Source organism: Anguilla anguilla, chromosome 4, assembly GCF_013347855.1.
Source record: "Anguilla anguilla isolate fAngAng1 chromosome 4, fAngAng1.pri, whole genome shotgun sequence".
NCBI lineage: Eukaryota > Metazoa > Chordata > Actinopteri > Anguilliformes > Anguillidae > Anguilla > Anguilla anguilla.
Genome location: NC_049204.1, coordinates 17,037,412 through 17,053,454, shown reverse-complemented (window position 1 = coordinate 17,053,454; position 16,043 = coordinate 17,037,412). Strand labels below are relative to the sequence as shown.

General features: G+C 38.1%; 1 protein-coding gene across 2 annotated transcripts in view; it reads right to left on the bottom strand.

Annotated features, from left to right (window-relative positions):
- vipr1b (vasoactive intestinal peptide receptor 1b) overlaps nucleotides 1–6,334 on the bottom strand; it is a 50,991-nt gene extending 44,657 nt beyond the window's left edge. For both annotated transcript variants that reach the window (XM_035412147.1, XM_035412148.1), the window contains exon 1: nucleotides 6,041–6,334. In XM_035412147.1, coding sequence (XP_035268038.1) covers nucleotides 6,041–6,097 — 57 coding nt within the window. In that variant the 5' untranslated portion in view covers nucleotides 6,098–6,334. The remainder of the gene's footprint in view (nucleotides 1–6,040) is intronic.
- Nucleotides 6,335–16,043: the final 9,709 nt, after the last annotated feature.

Below are 16,043 nucleotides of genomic sequence, written 5' to 3'. Positions count from 1 at the left end.
GCATTGATATGGAAGATTTACTCACACAACTACCAACTTCACAAAACTACATAAATATCTGCTCTTAAATGTCTTTATTTGGGATACTTTCAGATTCTGTATTACCAGACACAGCCTTCATAGCTTACATACAGCAGCCTCCCTACTCTTAATAATCCTAAAGAGCTCTGTCCTACAAGTGGTTTGTAGCCACAAGTTAAATCTCCATGAAAAATGTAGTTTCTCTTTACTGACACATGGTACTGGCATAATTCCTGAGAAAACCACTGTAGAGTTTTTGCTCCTAAACTTCAGTATGCTACTTCAATATCTTTTCTCTGGTAGAACATCAAGCCTACAATACCATTACCTATTCAACTAGCTCCAGCATGGACCATGACCACTGGATCTACCCCTGATCTGGCAAAGAGCTCGTCTGCAGGCTCTAAGGGGTTTCCTATCCAGGGACCAGGCAACACATCATCTACCCCTCTAAGGAATGGATCCTCCACCATGACCACCCTTTTTCTAGATTATGTTGCCACCTGGGTGTTCTTTTGCTGTTTTTGAACCTGTTTAAATGAATAACAAGACAGTCACCAAGTTTATTGAGCATGGAAGAAGTCATGCAGTTACTTACAGCAAGGAACAAAATGTGCAATAACACCTAGAATCGTATTGTATTAAACTGATATTCACTTAAGAACAATACATAAAAAGCTAATTTGCAAACGAATACTTCCATAATTAAGAATTGGTAGACATTCAAATGGTTATGTCCTGAATCCATTGATGGATGAATCCCGTGATCTTGCATGAATAATTAAGTGTTCTATAGACACAGTCTTATTTGTATTTTTGTTTTTCCTGAGTTTTGAGAGAGCTTAGACAGGAGGTGTTTGGTGTGGGTGGGAGTTTCTGATTAATATGTATTTTTTGGCATATCAAAAAAGGGCAGCTAATGGGTGGCCTCAGAACATGTTCTTTATCTGGCCAGCTCTGAAAACCCTGATACAATATAATTAACTTCAATGATACAGTTTCTTTGAATTCTGTGGCTTTTATCGGGAGATATTAATACCCTAGCCAGCGACAGCAATTAACCTTGACAGATTAGCCTCTTCTTTTACTTTTCAGAAGACAGTACTTTTGCGAGGCAGCTTTGGCTTTTCCACTTTGAAAGCTGTTCAAATATTTTTGTATGAGTACAATACCCTATTCGCTTGTGATTTCTGAAGTCATGTATCTACCATGAGACAGAAGGCAGTAGTGGGTCTGGAAGCAACGGATAAGCATGACACACGCCTCTCCCACATCCCTTTCAGGATGGCTTGCAAGTGGCCTTGCCAGGCTTGTGAAAGGCATGGCAGGACCTGTGTCACTTACAAGGATCTCCACATTCAAGGTTACAAGAAACAGCAAGCTCATTTCAGGAAAATTATAAGAATAAAAGTGACATCATTTCCTAGTTCATCTTTATAAATTAAATGGTTGAAGGATTTCAACCATTCGGCACTGGTTGACCATATAAATATGTGAATCCATGAATGTAAATTTTACCAAATGGGAATAGCATGCAGACTGATTGAGGTCTTGGTCAGAAAAAATGCTGAGGCATTTGAGAGGGATGGATGTATAAATCCATTATCAAATCAGGAGGTGAAATACCAAGGGGGTCTATGTTTCAATGAACACACTCAATATTTCATGCTGTTTCCATTTGCTGCTAGGAATGCTCACACCCAATGTGGCATTGACATTACAAAAGCTTTTATCTCTCTCGGGGAAATCACATTCCATTCAGCAAGACGTGCGGAAAGAAGACCTGCAAGCATCCGTGCCATGAACGCTGACAGCACCTTCATCAACACAGAGGATTCCCAGGAGTGCTTTAATGAGTTCATGTAGGGTGGCCAGTCCACCCCATGCACATTCTTGCATGTCAGATAAGGCTGACCAAAATGCCCAAAACATATGATTGCACATTGTCATATCTGAGTATGCGGGTAATATTTTGGACAAAATAAGGTCCTGTATGCATGTATGTATAATATCCGGAGCACATTATGCTCCCTCTCTGCTAGGAATGCACCGATATGAAAATTTATCGATACCAATTTCTGGTTATTTAAGGACAGCATTGGCTAATAGCAATACCGATAGTTTGGTGGTTCGGCTTCCGTAAGTTTTATGTTCAACTGTTTAAAATCTTGCCATTCTAAAAAAAATACCATTTTAATTACATAGCTTTAAAGGTAAACATTTATTTTCATGACGTCTTGACATTCATCCAACGTAAGATGCATTCCTCCAACTGAAAGTGTATTCCTGAAATATGTAAAATAAAGTCCATTCCTCCAACTGAAAGTACATTCCTGAAATATTAGTGTTCACAAGAACTTTTTTTCAGGCATGGTGGCATGCACCGAAAAACCCCTGAACAGACGCAGCATGCAGGATGGCATATTGGCGCGGCCCGCCTAAGACATTTCAATGCAGGAAAAACCCTGTGACATAGTGGTTCCATGAGAAAATATTAAATATCAGAGACTTACTTCCACTTCGAGAATCCGGGGAGAAGAATCGACGAAGATACAGAAAGCCAACATGTCTCTGGTCACCTCCACTCAATCATTACCCGCATATGCTTGCACACTCACTCAGCAGTAACAGAGAGGGACTGAGAGCAGTTGCACTCTCATGATGTCACTTTTCCCAGGCTACAACACAGAGGCTGACTCATGTTTCGAAACAGCGCTCTGCAGAGGCTGGAGTCTCACTGGACTCACTCACTGGAGGCTCACTGAAAACAAGGCATGTCCCCTACAATTCTGGGTTCTGTGGATAGAGACTTAGATGAGAAATATTATTCAGTGATATAAAGTAGGCGACAACAAGGTGTAGTTGGCAATTCAATGGAATTTAAGCAAAGGTAACTGGTGTGTGAGTGTGGGATGATACTGTGAGTGAGAGGGACAGTTTTTGTAACTTTGGATGGCAGATAATCTCCTCTCAGGAAATAAGCTATAAGCATTTTCTATGTAAAATGTCAAAGCTAAAACTTGTGCGCTCCCAGTATCCATTGTACGAGAGGCTGATCAGGAAGTGATATGATTGTCTTCTAATCTCGCTCATTGAAAATCGCAGCATCCTGTCGTCCATTTATATACTGTCAATGACCCAGGTGGGCGCTACACACTGGTGGTGGTTGAGGTGCATTCCCCCTCATCACCGTAAAGCACTTTGAACTATCTAATTTGGAAAAGAGCTATGTAATTTAATGTTTCATTCACTTATTCATCCATTAATTTCAAACTGATAATGGTAGGGTTATGAGATCCAAAACAGTTTGAGCATTGTGTGAACACAGGGTCATGCTGGCCACATAGAGATATGGTCACAGCGTGGCTGCCAAACCCACCCGTGTGAATACCAAAACAAATTCATACAATTTTTGTTGGTTAACAGTCAAACAGTATCCATCAAAAATTGATCAGAAACATCATCACTTTGTGGTTCGTGAGCTAGAAACTTGCATTCATGAATAACCTGTAAGATCTAAGACTATTTTTTCACTATAGAGCACTATAATTACTGTATTTAATAAAATGCTACATTACAAAACAACCATGGCCTTGTTCACTGATACTGTGGTATTAAAATGTGCCTGTAATTTAGGAAAACAATTTATTCACACAAAATTGCTAGTTGCATTTCTTTGAAAGCAGTTAATTTCTAGGTATATTCCACTTGTAAGAAACAAATTATTTTTACAGGCAATTTATACTGTATAATTAGCCAGTCCAGAAAATCCTAAATCAATTGAAATCAATTTAAAAAAACTAATTCTGAACTGAATATAATATTGTATTCTAAAACCAGAACATCAGCTTCATGCTGTTTTCTGGGGGAAAAAATGATTCACTCTAAGACCCATGAGAAAGATTTCAGTTTCATCCTAAAGGGTCTGACTTCTGAGGATCCCGAGCTGTTCATGAGCTTCTTCTGATATTCAGAACCTTGGGTAGGTAACAGAGAAAAGCTTCTCAAATTCTGACCACTGGTAACATTATTAAACTTCAACACATAACAAAAGATATGTGTCTGCCCCATGTTCCCGCAAAGCATTAATCTACTGAGTCTAAATGCCATGAGGGATCATGATTTTTTTTAAAAAACAGGAGGGACAGGAGGCACACTTGCAGTTGAGTGTAATAGCACTTCTATTTTGAGCCTACATCCAAGTACATCTTATTGATTCAGACATGAAATCTCCTTCCAGTGCCTGCATTTTCTTTAAGCCCAGAAAACTCAATCTTAAACCCAGCTGGGTACTGGATATTCAGAGCAATGAGATGAAAGCGATGGTTCATTCCACAGGTTGGGCTAAATGTTTGTGGTAATACACCAATACTGAAGTGGATGGGTTGCACATATTCGCGCTCTGAGGCTACACAACACAGGGGTCTGTTAATCATAAGGAGGTGTAAAGAAGTCCAGATATGTACAGCACAGTAGACGCTATTGGAATATTCAATGGTGAAATGTACACAATTGATTTATATCCTTACTGATAGATTATAGGGAATGAGACATCAGAATTGTTTTTAAAGACTGTAACCATTTTACAGGACAATTAATATTCAAAGCACGTTCACTAATATTTGTCATTGTCGCATACTGAATAGTTCAATAAATAACAGCCAGCACACCAGCTTGTTGTACATTCCTTCCGTACATACACGCACACACACAGACACACATTCATTTACATTGATACAAATCATTTAAGCTGATCAGATGGAATGAAAAATGAACTGACCATGTCATGCCTCTACGAATCCATACTCTGAGCTGGCCAGAGGAGGATGAGCTCCCCCTTTTGAGTTTGAATCCTCCTACAGTTTCTTTCTGTATGACAACCATAGAGCTTATCCTGGCCACAGTCACCTTTGGTTTGATTTGTTGTGGATAAGGCTGTTTGAGAAGGAGTAGCATACTGTGAAGTGTATTTGTGAGAAATTCTTTGTAAATGCATTAAAGAAATAGATTTTTCGTTCTTTCTTGTTATAAGCTAGTGCAGGAGAAGGACATGCATGAATGATGCTTAAATAGCATGGTGTATATTTCCCTTGACCTCCACATCAAACTTTAATATATCCAACATTTTTCAGGCACAGATGGCTTGGTGAATCATATTTTCAAAGCTACCAGAAAAATTACAGTACAAGCAGGTGAAAATTCAAAGTTTCCTTTGTATATTTAAATTACATTTTGCACATCATCCTATAAGATACCTGGGCATACACTTGAGCCATGAACTTCTTAGTTGATTTTCTTAACAGTATTCGTGAAATATAGTTATCCTTCCTTCTCGAAGTCATCTGCTATCATGAGCTCCTGATAATCAAAACTCAAGACGCAGAGCAAGTTGTTTCTGTAGTAGGAAATAAACTAGGGTAAATCGGACCACCTTTAGTCTGCGTTTCAGAGACAAAAAGCCACATACAGGAAGGCTATATAATATGAATATTCTATAGTTTACACTTTGCCTAAATTGAGCGCCTGGGAATTTATTTTCGCTCATCCACTTGCAGCTATAATCGGAAAAACATGACAAGAGAACTGGTTCTGCAATGTGTGGATATGACAGTTATGCTGTATAGTAAACATGTACTCACTTAGAGGCTTCGATTTACTCTGCAAACAATCTTTCAGTGTTTTAACCAAGAATACAAAATCATCCGGAAACCGTTGAAATACTAGAAATTACACATATCAATTTACTCATTTGTTCAACAGTAGCCTAATTGCAATTTTTATGGGGTAAAGTACGTAATATTAAAGTCAATAAATGTATTGACTTTAATGTAGTGAAACTTAGTCTGTTACAAAATTAACATCAGCCAATGCCATATTTTATGAATGTGAATAAGTGCCAGGTGTCTTCTTTTCTTCCAAATTGTATAGACCAGGACGTTGTTAGTGTGATCATCTAGTAGGCTACACCGAATTAAGATGCACTACGTTCTGGGGAAAATGCACGGAATACGACGCTTACCGTAGTCACAATACAGTTCAGAGTTAAAACGACGATGATACACTTTGAAACATCCATTTCGTTACGGAAGGATGAAGGAATCTTCGAAGTGATCGTAGCCTACTGAATCGCCCTGCCAAGTCTAAAATTCCCTCGTCGGCAAACACTTCACAAAAGTTGACTGCTGCCAGGACTGGCGCCTTTTCGTGAACTTCTACTTCAGCGAAGAGCGGTCCACGCTCATTTCTAATACACTCACTAGCTGCATTTAGAAGTCGAGTGGGCTTGCCCCAAACGACAGGGCAGTAACCAATAGCCTGTATGCGGCGCTAACAGACAAGTCAGACAACAGAGAGGATAGAAATTCTGTCCACGCCCCACAAACCTGTCACCGACAGCCTGTCAACGAAATTTAATTCGTATAGAACTGAAACATGGGCTACTGTATTTGATTTAATGAGAAATGAATTACAAAAAAAATTATTCAGTTAAATGTAGGCTATAATTTGTAATGTAATTGATTTTAATGCGTTTAATGCTTTTATTTTTATTTTCTGGCGGGCTATATCAGCTTAGGCTGCTATATCTTTATTCATATTTCTCTGTGCAAAGGGAAAAGGCGAGACTGTGTGGCGACCACCGGTAACCCTATTTTTAAATACTACTGCTACAAAGAGACTGTCAACACTGACTTTCAGGTACAATGTTTAGGAATTTTATCATTTAGGACTATTTTTAAAAATTGGTGCAACTTTTGAAGTGAAAATTTTTCGGCTAAATATCTAATATAAATATTAGATTAAAAAATTAATGATGTATTCAGAATCGCATCTCAGAGATCCGAATGAAAACGGAAAGGATTCACTTTTGTGACCATTTAGAATTTACTTTTAAAAAATCACATCTATATGGTGTGTGTGTGTGTGTGTGTGTGTGTGTGTGTAAATAGCTTCTGCTATAAAAACACAAGCCACCATTTTCCCCTTCTGAAGATCATGAGCAATTGTTTATTACTGTCGGACTTGTTACTGTTCACCACAAAATGTAGATGTAAACATTACAAACAATTTTATGTAATAATGTGCTTTTAAACAAAAGTTGGGATCAAAAAAGTTGATAGAGGACATAGTGGAAAACATTGGGGACCTGTAAAATATGGACTGAGAATAGTTATGAAAAATAATTGCTATAAAAGGACAAAATATTCAAGTTGTTCCAACTGCTCTACAGAGTTCTAAAAGCCTAATACTAAAAAAATGTTTCAGATTTATTTTTTTAATGAGGCAGTGAGCCCGATTACTGTTGCTCAGAGCAGCCATCACTGTCTTGAATCAGTGAACCGGGTGGCGTTGATATGGATAGGACCCGATACTCCTAGCACTGCTGGTTTGGTGTGTTAGTGCACATTTAAGACTTACTCAAATGACAATAATTGACTAAGACTTGCTAAAGATGCCCTGACTGGCAAATGGACCCCTCTACATGTTTTGTGATAGCAGCTGTGCATAATCTGAAGGTGGACTCCAAAGAAAGATGTGGATGTTGAAGGCTGGGACTTTGGCTAGTTCTTCCATTGCAGTGCATTATTGTTGTTATTCATGACGAGATTACATTATATGAAGTATTTATTAGATGCTCTTATCCAGAGTGACTTACAACAATAAGATTACCACACATCTCACATTCTTTCTCAATTTAAATCATTGACCAAACACCAATTTTAAGGGTTTCCTGGAAATAAACAGGAAGGCCAAGGAGGTCTTAACAACATCTGGCTGTAGAGGGGCACATGCTTGGAAGGATAATTGAGATGGCTAAACAAGCTTGGACCTTAAAGTCCAGCAACCTTGTACCGATGCCCCCAGCAAAGGCAGGTTAATGCGCCACACACCAGGAGCTGAACTGCTAGCATTGTGTTCAGTAACTTAGCAGTCATTTCACCAAAGCATAGAGAAGCTGTTGTTAATTTATTAAACTAAATTAATTGAAGAGTGCGAAGCCATTTGGATTTTCATGGTTTTCTCATATGTCTTCAAGAGCCTAAATGATGATGTAGAGTGTGATCCTGTAAGCCACAGATCAGTTTGGGTACCCTTACAGCACAAGGATGCCAAAGAGCTGGTACAACAATTAAATATGATTTATACCCTCAAAGCATGCATGCATATCTGCATGTTAGCAGTGCCAAACGTACAAATCCATTAATTCCATACACTCAGAATGAAAGCATCGTTAAAGAGGGAAGAAGCACAAGATCAAACTGCCTTACCAGCATGCCAGATGTCTGGTGCTGAACCAGAGAGATATCTGCAGTTTGTTACCTCATTAGTCAGCTGTCTCATTTCACCATTTCACAATCATAAATGGCTACATGAAATGAGAAAAATGCAGTCTGGCATCAGACAAAAACAGCCTTCCAAGCTCGTGTAACTCATCCTATTTTACCGAGACTTTATTCCTTTGCCTCAGCAGACAGGAGTACTTCAGAGCTCGGCCACTGCCCTGATTACTGCACGGCCTGGCAGGGATGTCAGTTACCAGCTGCTCACCCTACCATGTCCTGGACAACAAGGACACCCAGCAGAGTTTGGGGACAGCTTGTTCGACTTTGATGTGTCTTCACCTTGTGTGTTTTTATATCCAGTGACTTGCATGTGTAATTAAATTAATTTTCCCTTGTCTCAGATGAGCTAAGTGGCTGAACAATTCTGTTCTGATCAACTGAGCCAGAGGAGCTAGAGGCTCATTACTTCTCGAGTAGCTGATTGGACAGACTAGATGTACTCCTGAAAGAAGAGGCAAATTGCAGCTAAATGAAAAAATCTTTTCAGTGAGCTGGGCCAAAAAATCAACCACATTAAACTGCAAGCCATATGATGCAATAAAATGTTCTCCCTATTAAATCCAGGTCAGGGTGGGCTATGAGAAGAACATCCAAAAGGAAGTCACTCAGCATCAATTGAGCCAGTCAGACATCATTCTGTAGGCCTGTAGCATTTTAGAGAGCAATATGAGCTACGTGCATCTAAATAAGGAGGCAACATTATATAAGAAAATTTCAGTTAATTGTTGTTTTTTCAAATGAAAGATTTTATTGAATTATTGAAAAATGCATTTGCAATGGCAAGCTTGATGTATTGAGGAAAACCCAAAGAGTATTTTTAAGCACATGAAAATAGTAAACAGATGAACAAGGTTATCAAGCAACTGGGATACAATTGATCTGTCTTCAAGATTTCAAGAATGCACCAGTAATTGCTTTCAGAAAGAGATCCATTTTTTAAGATGATAAATTTTTTCATGCAAAGCAGACTAAAAGGTCATTTTGGCCTGGGAACACAGGTTTCTCTGGGCCTTTTCTAAGAAGTAGAGAGCAATGAAGAAATTTGTATGTATTTTGGCACACTGTGTTCACAGGTCTACCTATACTGCATATGTAACTAATCTTTTTCTGTAAACAGTACTATAAAGACATGAGCAAGACCACATATATTTGGAGAATTTCTTTTTCCTAAGCTTAGTAGTTGGTTATGAGCATATGTGCAAATCCATGGTCTTAGAATTCATAACGTTTCTGAATATAGAGAGAGAACTAAATTTACTGCTCGCTGCTGTAATTTTTTTCAAAAGCCAGACAAAAACAAAATATCCCTCCCATTCAGCATTCTCTGTGGCAATGCAGCATGCACACACACACACACACACACACACACACGTATACACACACACACACACACACACACACAGGCACACATGCATACACACGCACACATTCACACACACACACACACATCCTGGAATGCACTACTGAAAAGCTCATTGCAGATTCATGATATTTAGAAAACTAATTTCTTTTTTATTGACAAAAACACTGAGGTGATCTTATACATCTCACAAGTCTTTCGTTTTTGTGCAATTTCTTTCTTCATGTTTATTAAGAATATTAAGCACCCCTAGGGGATAGGTGTTATTTCTCCAGCCAACCAGTTCTAAACTCTGGTGTATGTAACACTGTGATGCACACTTTCCTCAACATATTAAATATTGCACTAACCTTCTCTAAAAGATTGAATGCTCTATGCCTATACCCACAAATACAGAAATGTGTGTTTGAGGGTCTAGGCAAAAAATCAAGCAGAAAACTGGATTTCCATTTATATTAAGGATGGACTTTAATAATTTGGTAGTGTTTCTATCTTTGTCATATTTATATTATAATAATAGTTCAGCATGGAACTGTACCATATTTGTAGGAATTACTGGGGTTACATTTGGTGATGGGAATATGCACTCAGAAGGGGAGCCCAGTGGGGGGACCTAGTAGACTGCTGTAGTTTATACACTAATATGGGGAATGTAGTTTTTATGCTATGTATGGGCTTGTGTAGAGGACATGACAACACCTGTACGCAAAATATGATGTAATTACATTTTAAATGGGAAAGCCTTATTTATGACTATTTAAGGTAATGCCTCTCTCACAAAAAAAAATAATAAATCTCTGGAATGTTTCATTGGAAATTCAGTAGGGATTTTTTTTCATAGCATCCAACTTGCACTTGTGTGTGCTGTCCAAAATATTCCAGCCAGAGTTACATTTTTAAATCAATCTCCTCAAAGAAGTTAAATTTCTGCACACACATTTACTATTTAGAGCAGCCACACTCTGCATTCTAGAATATGGATACAGCATTCTCTACTCACTGAAAAAGAAGAAAAGAATGTCATGCAAGATTCTGGTTTATTTGATGTGGTATACCTCAACATCTTCAGCCTTGATCAACTATGGAACCTGTAGGCATCAGATATCAATTAATGCCACTTTTAATTCTCTTATATTTTATAAACTTTTTGCTGAATAATGCCAACAGCAAATGGAAGCCATTACATACAAGCTTAGTCTAAACCCCTAGCCTCCCTTTTAGCTTACCAAGCAGGGTTAGCATGTTAACATTTATTATTGGCAAAATAAATTATTGGTGTACTTCGTAACTATATTATATTGTTTCTACAGTTTCCACACGATTGAGCGTGCATTGTGCATGGTACTATAAAGCATGTTTTACCACTGACAGCAATTATGTGTAATCCGATCGGAGCACTGTACTGATTTTATGAAATGTAAAACACAATCATTTCCTCCAGTACTGTACACAGTTAGGCTCCATTACTACAGTCAGCTTTATTTTATCACCCAGGTGAAATACAGTACAGTAATGGATGAAATGATTGTGTTTTATTTTTCATAAATCAATTGGAGGTATTGTTTGGCTCCCATGTGTTTGAAATAGTGTGGTGCTGTAGTGTCATGTAGTCTTCAGATGCTACCTTTCTGTTCAGGTAATGCAAATCACACCTTGTACCAAAAAGGATTTTATTCTTAGCTACCTTGTGTAAAACCTTCTGAGATTGTCATTCCACTTGTTTTATTCGGGGGAAACAAATTCCTCTAATCAAGCCAAAAATTGCAGTGTTGAACTTGCTACAAATCATTTTAGTAAGGCCTCAGCTTTAAGGGTTTGACATGTCCAGAGAGGCTAATCGTTGTTTTCATGTGAATCATTTGAAAAGGTCATAGAATCAATAATAAAAGGTAGATGAATGCAATTTATCAGGAGTTCATTAACCTCGTCATTTTGCAATTCAGAAATAATAGGATGTGTCCCTCCCAATACTATATTTGATTACACATTATAGCGTACTCTGATAAACTATAGATGATCAGTAGTAGATGGTTCACCACCCAGCTGATCTAAGTGTGACACAATAATGGGACTGACTGTTGCAACTCCATTTACTGTGTTTAAATAAGTTATGTTTCCAGCAGTGTACTGTGGCATGTGTTGACAGAGAGAATGAAGGCCCATTTATCCACATGTGAAATGGATACTTGAGAAATGCTTGGAAATCATGCTGGGTTCTTGCAAGCTGAGAGAATGGCAGTCCATCTTTGTCTCTGTGAGGTAGGAGCTAATTCAATCTTTTCTCTGTGGGTTCATTTTTAATTATGTTGTCCCACACATCTCAGAAGCCATTGCATCAGGTGTGCAGAAGATGAACTGTTGGCCTGAATTGGTTCAAATGGCAATGCATTTGCAATTTGGTCATTATTTACAGAGATCAAGAAATACTGGGAGATTGCTGCTCTCTTTCAATTAGGCATCTTTCACATTTAATTCATAGGAACTTTGCAGATTTATAAAATCTGTTAAATCATTTGAATATATCCCATGAATATTTCAATACAGTAAGCATCTTGAATGAAGATGTAAATGTCATTCTCTTGATGATAAGGTTTATGTGGGGAATATCTTAAGGGAGAAGGTAGATAAATGATGGCATTCAGTGTGTGACTGTGTCATATTCAACCACAGCGATGGCTACTAGTCACTGTAAATGACCAATCCCTGAGTTTAACTGCAGGGCAGAGAAATTGCTCAAAGCACATGTCAAAAGAATTACACAGATTTGAGAGACATGCACCTACATTTATGCGTATGTGCATCTGGGAACCGAACTGTGGAGCATGTCAGTCTGGACTGCACAGATCACCAATAAATCCAGCTCATACAAATTGAATAGAGCCAGCCTTCAATTCAGCAGTTTATAGACAATTGTGACTGTCTGTGTTAGATAGTAGATACTCCAAGCCTGGTATTATTAACCATAACGACTCAAAATAATTATGGGTTGCCACAAGGAAGATGAAAAATTGGAAAGGCAGGGTGCCCAGTCTCTGGAGAAAAAGGAGCAGCTGGCTAATTCCAATCATTTTACAGGATGCATTTGCTGGGGAGTACCCTCCCAAATTAACAGAAGATATTGTCAATGTGCTTGTCAGATGAAGCTAAAAAGCAGTTGGAGGAGGGTACAGATAGCATTTTAACACAAGTCTGGCAGATGTATCCATTCAAAGATACCCATACTGAGGTTTTGATCATTGGAAGTATAGGATTGACACAATTGAGAATTTGCTGTGCCCAACGAATTCCCTGTCTCATCTTGTTTTCCTCCCGTGCCAAACTAAATGCCATGCTCCATGTTCATATTATTTCTGCCATGGATTCAATATGATTCATTAAATGTATGTTATTTTTGTAGCTACACAAAAGTGCCATCCTGCGATTTTTCTTTTGTTAAATCATTGATTATTTTATAGATTTCATTAATAAACACAAAGATAAAATGATTCCGGTAACGAGTAGCAGCAGGCCCAGAATTTTAAACACAACAAATATAGAGTATGTTTCAAATGACACAAATGTTATCTGTTAAATATCTGCACCTCGGGTAGCCTACTGATACACAGTGTACACTGCACAGGAGTAGTCAACAGATGCAAGGAAACATGTGGTTAACTTCTGTATCTTTTATCTGGCTAGCTTTTAGCACTCCCCCATGTCGTGTCTAAATTTAACATGGCTGAAATCATTATGGAGCCTGCAGGCTCATACAAGCTTAATGTTGATTCACTTCTGAGATGCATTAACATTTTTATGGCCGTTTGCTGGAATACATCTGCAGTGGTTCATTTATGGAGGACTGTGCGAATAAAATATTACCAAGGATATTTACAGGACTGCCTCCAGACGATTTTTCTTAATTTAGCAGAAAATACGTTCTATGTTAAAATTTAAAATTTTATCATCATTTTATGAATTATTTTCAAAAGGGGGCACATCGATGTGTGATATGTATAAAAAAAGGGGTTTAGATTTTATTTGCCATATTCTCTCTTTTTGAAAGGCTGAAAGCTGCTTTGAGGTAACTTGATGTGTGTTTTCTTGCTTTATAACACAAACCCCTGAAAGCCGTAGGTCATCAGATGCTGTATGTGTCTAAAATCATTCACAAAACTGTCTGGGCCAATCAAAAACGTCCACTAAAATTGAACAAAAATATTTTTAAAACTCCAGACTATGAGCCATCTCTTTAGTGGTTAGTTAATCATTAGACAATCACTTGTACAAGAATATCTATTCATTTTATGAGTTTCAATAAGTATTATCAGACAATTTGAAATAGTGAGTGAGGAATTGCCCATAATGGGACTCTTGTCATAGCTGAGCAGCTACTGCACCCATCCTTTTCTTAAATAAACACTTTTTCAACTGGAACTCCAGAAAAGATAAATTAAATTCTGGTCAGTACAGGATGAGAAGAATTCAGTTTATTATCCGTTCACTCTCCGTTACACATCAACTTGCCAAGATTGTTTTCTGGAGAAAGCAAAGACGTTTTCTTTAGGTTGTGCGTCACTGTAGCCCTTTGAAAGGAAGAATGATCACAAAAAGATGTTTGGCAAACATGAGAAACTGGCATTCCTTGCCTGAGGCTGCATGGATAACACCATACATCATCTAGCACACTAGCAGTATTTGTAAAACTATGCACCAAAATGCCTAGCATAGGAGTTTGAATCCTTTCTGTGGCACTGTTGTTATGCCCTTTACCAAAGTGTTTTATTAAATTGTTGAAATAAAATATTAAGCTTTTTAAATAAATACAACTATGTAAATTGCATATTAATTTTCAATAAATATTTCAATAAATATTTCGGAAGGTATTGCCGAAAGGGGGAAAGAGTGAAGGTGTTTGTTCTCATGTTGGTGAGGGTGAGTTCTCTGTCTCTCCATGTGGTGAATCCACACGGGGCAACCTCAGAACTGTCGCATCTCCCCCCCAGGGAGTCACACTGTCTGTGACAGTTTGCTTAGGTAACACGATTAAAGATGAGAAAATACATGGTTGCACTTGAGAATATATAATTTCCCAATGACATCTGAACACACCAACACAGATACAAGCAGAGTGATGTCTCCATCTTTTTCCTCGCTCAGCCCCCGGGTTGGACACATCAAAGATGATAACTAATGTCTGGTGAAATCAACAACCCAAGAAAGTTCAGGGCAACTCAGTTTCGATTTTCTGATATTCTTAACTGAAGCTCCAGAAATGACAATTGCAGCAGTACAGAGTGAATGTGCAGACACCCGTAAATAACGGCCGTGCATCTTTGAAGCCACTTTGACTTCTGTTATCTCCATCACATCAGTGAGTACTTGAATTGTCTGGCACTTGGCAGGCCAGTGTGGGGTCATACTATTGAAGGGAGAGAACAGATCAGCTAGTAACAGCTGCAAAGAGAGTTATATAATTTTAAGTGGAGAGTTGGCCTTCAGGTGTCTGCCATTTTAGATATAAAAAAAGCTGTGAACCAAAATGCCAGTTTTCATTTTACACTTGAGTAGTCTCAAACCTGTCACAGTTAAACCCCAAACTTACAATGGTCAGAATTTTTCATCAGAATTGTTTCACTTTTGAGGATCAACAAGAGGGAATTATTGGTATGCTGCAGTCACCACAACCCTAATATTGTCTCAAGAAGCCAAAATTAATTAAAAAGTCTGTTAAATTTTATTTTGAAACACATGCATGGATATATAAATACTTGATTTTATTCACTAAGATTTGTGATAGAGCAGTGCATTTTCAGCTTTTGGACAGTACATGAGATCACATCAGCTCTTGTTGAACTTCAAGGATGATTGTATCCCAATAGAAAATGATTGCAGTTTGTAGGATCTATGTTTGCCCTTGATTGTGATGATCTCAGGGGTTTCTTTGATGTCAGATGTCTTTGTTGTACATAGGGGTTTGACATGTGTTCTTCGGGATTAGAGTGGACACCATCAGGGCAAAAGCAGATCCAAGCAGCACTTCACAAACTACATTGGGATAAAAGTCATGCTGCAGTTTCAGATGCTGCAAATGAAACCTACAAAGAGTAGATAAGTATATGAGAGACAAGGCACAGCAGGCCTGCTTCATGACCATGAGAGTGGAGGATATTCACTATGTATTTTTTGTACCATTATATATTCTATATGTCCGGTGTACTGAACAGGCTAATGTTGGTTAAGAAAGACCATTTCTATTGGCATGACGATATCTCCAAGACTAATCTATTATTTAAGTCTTAAGGGGAAACATGAAATATACTGGACTCTCTATTATATAGAAT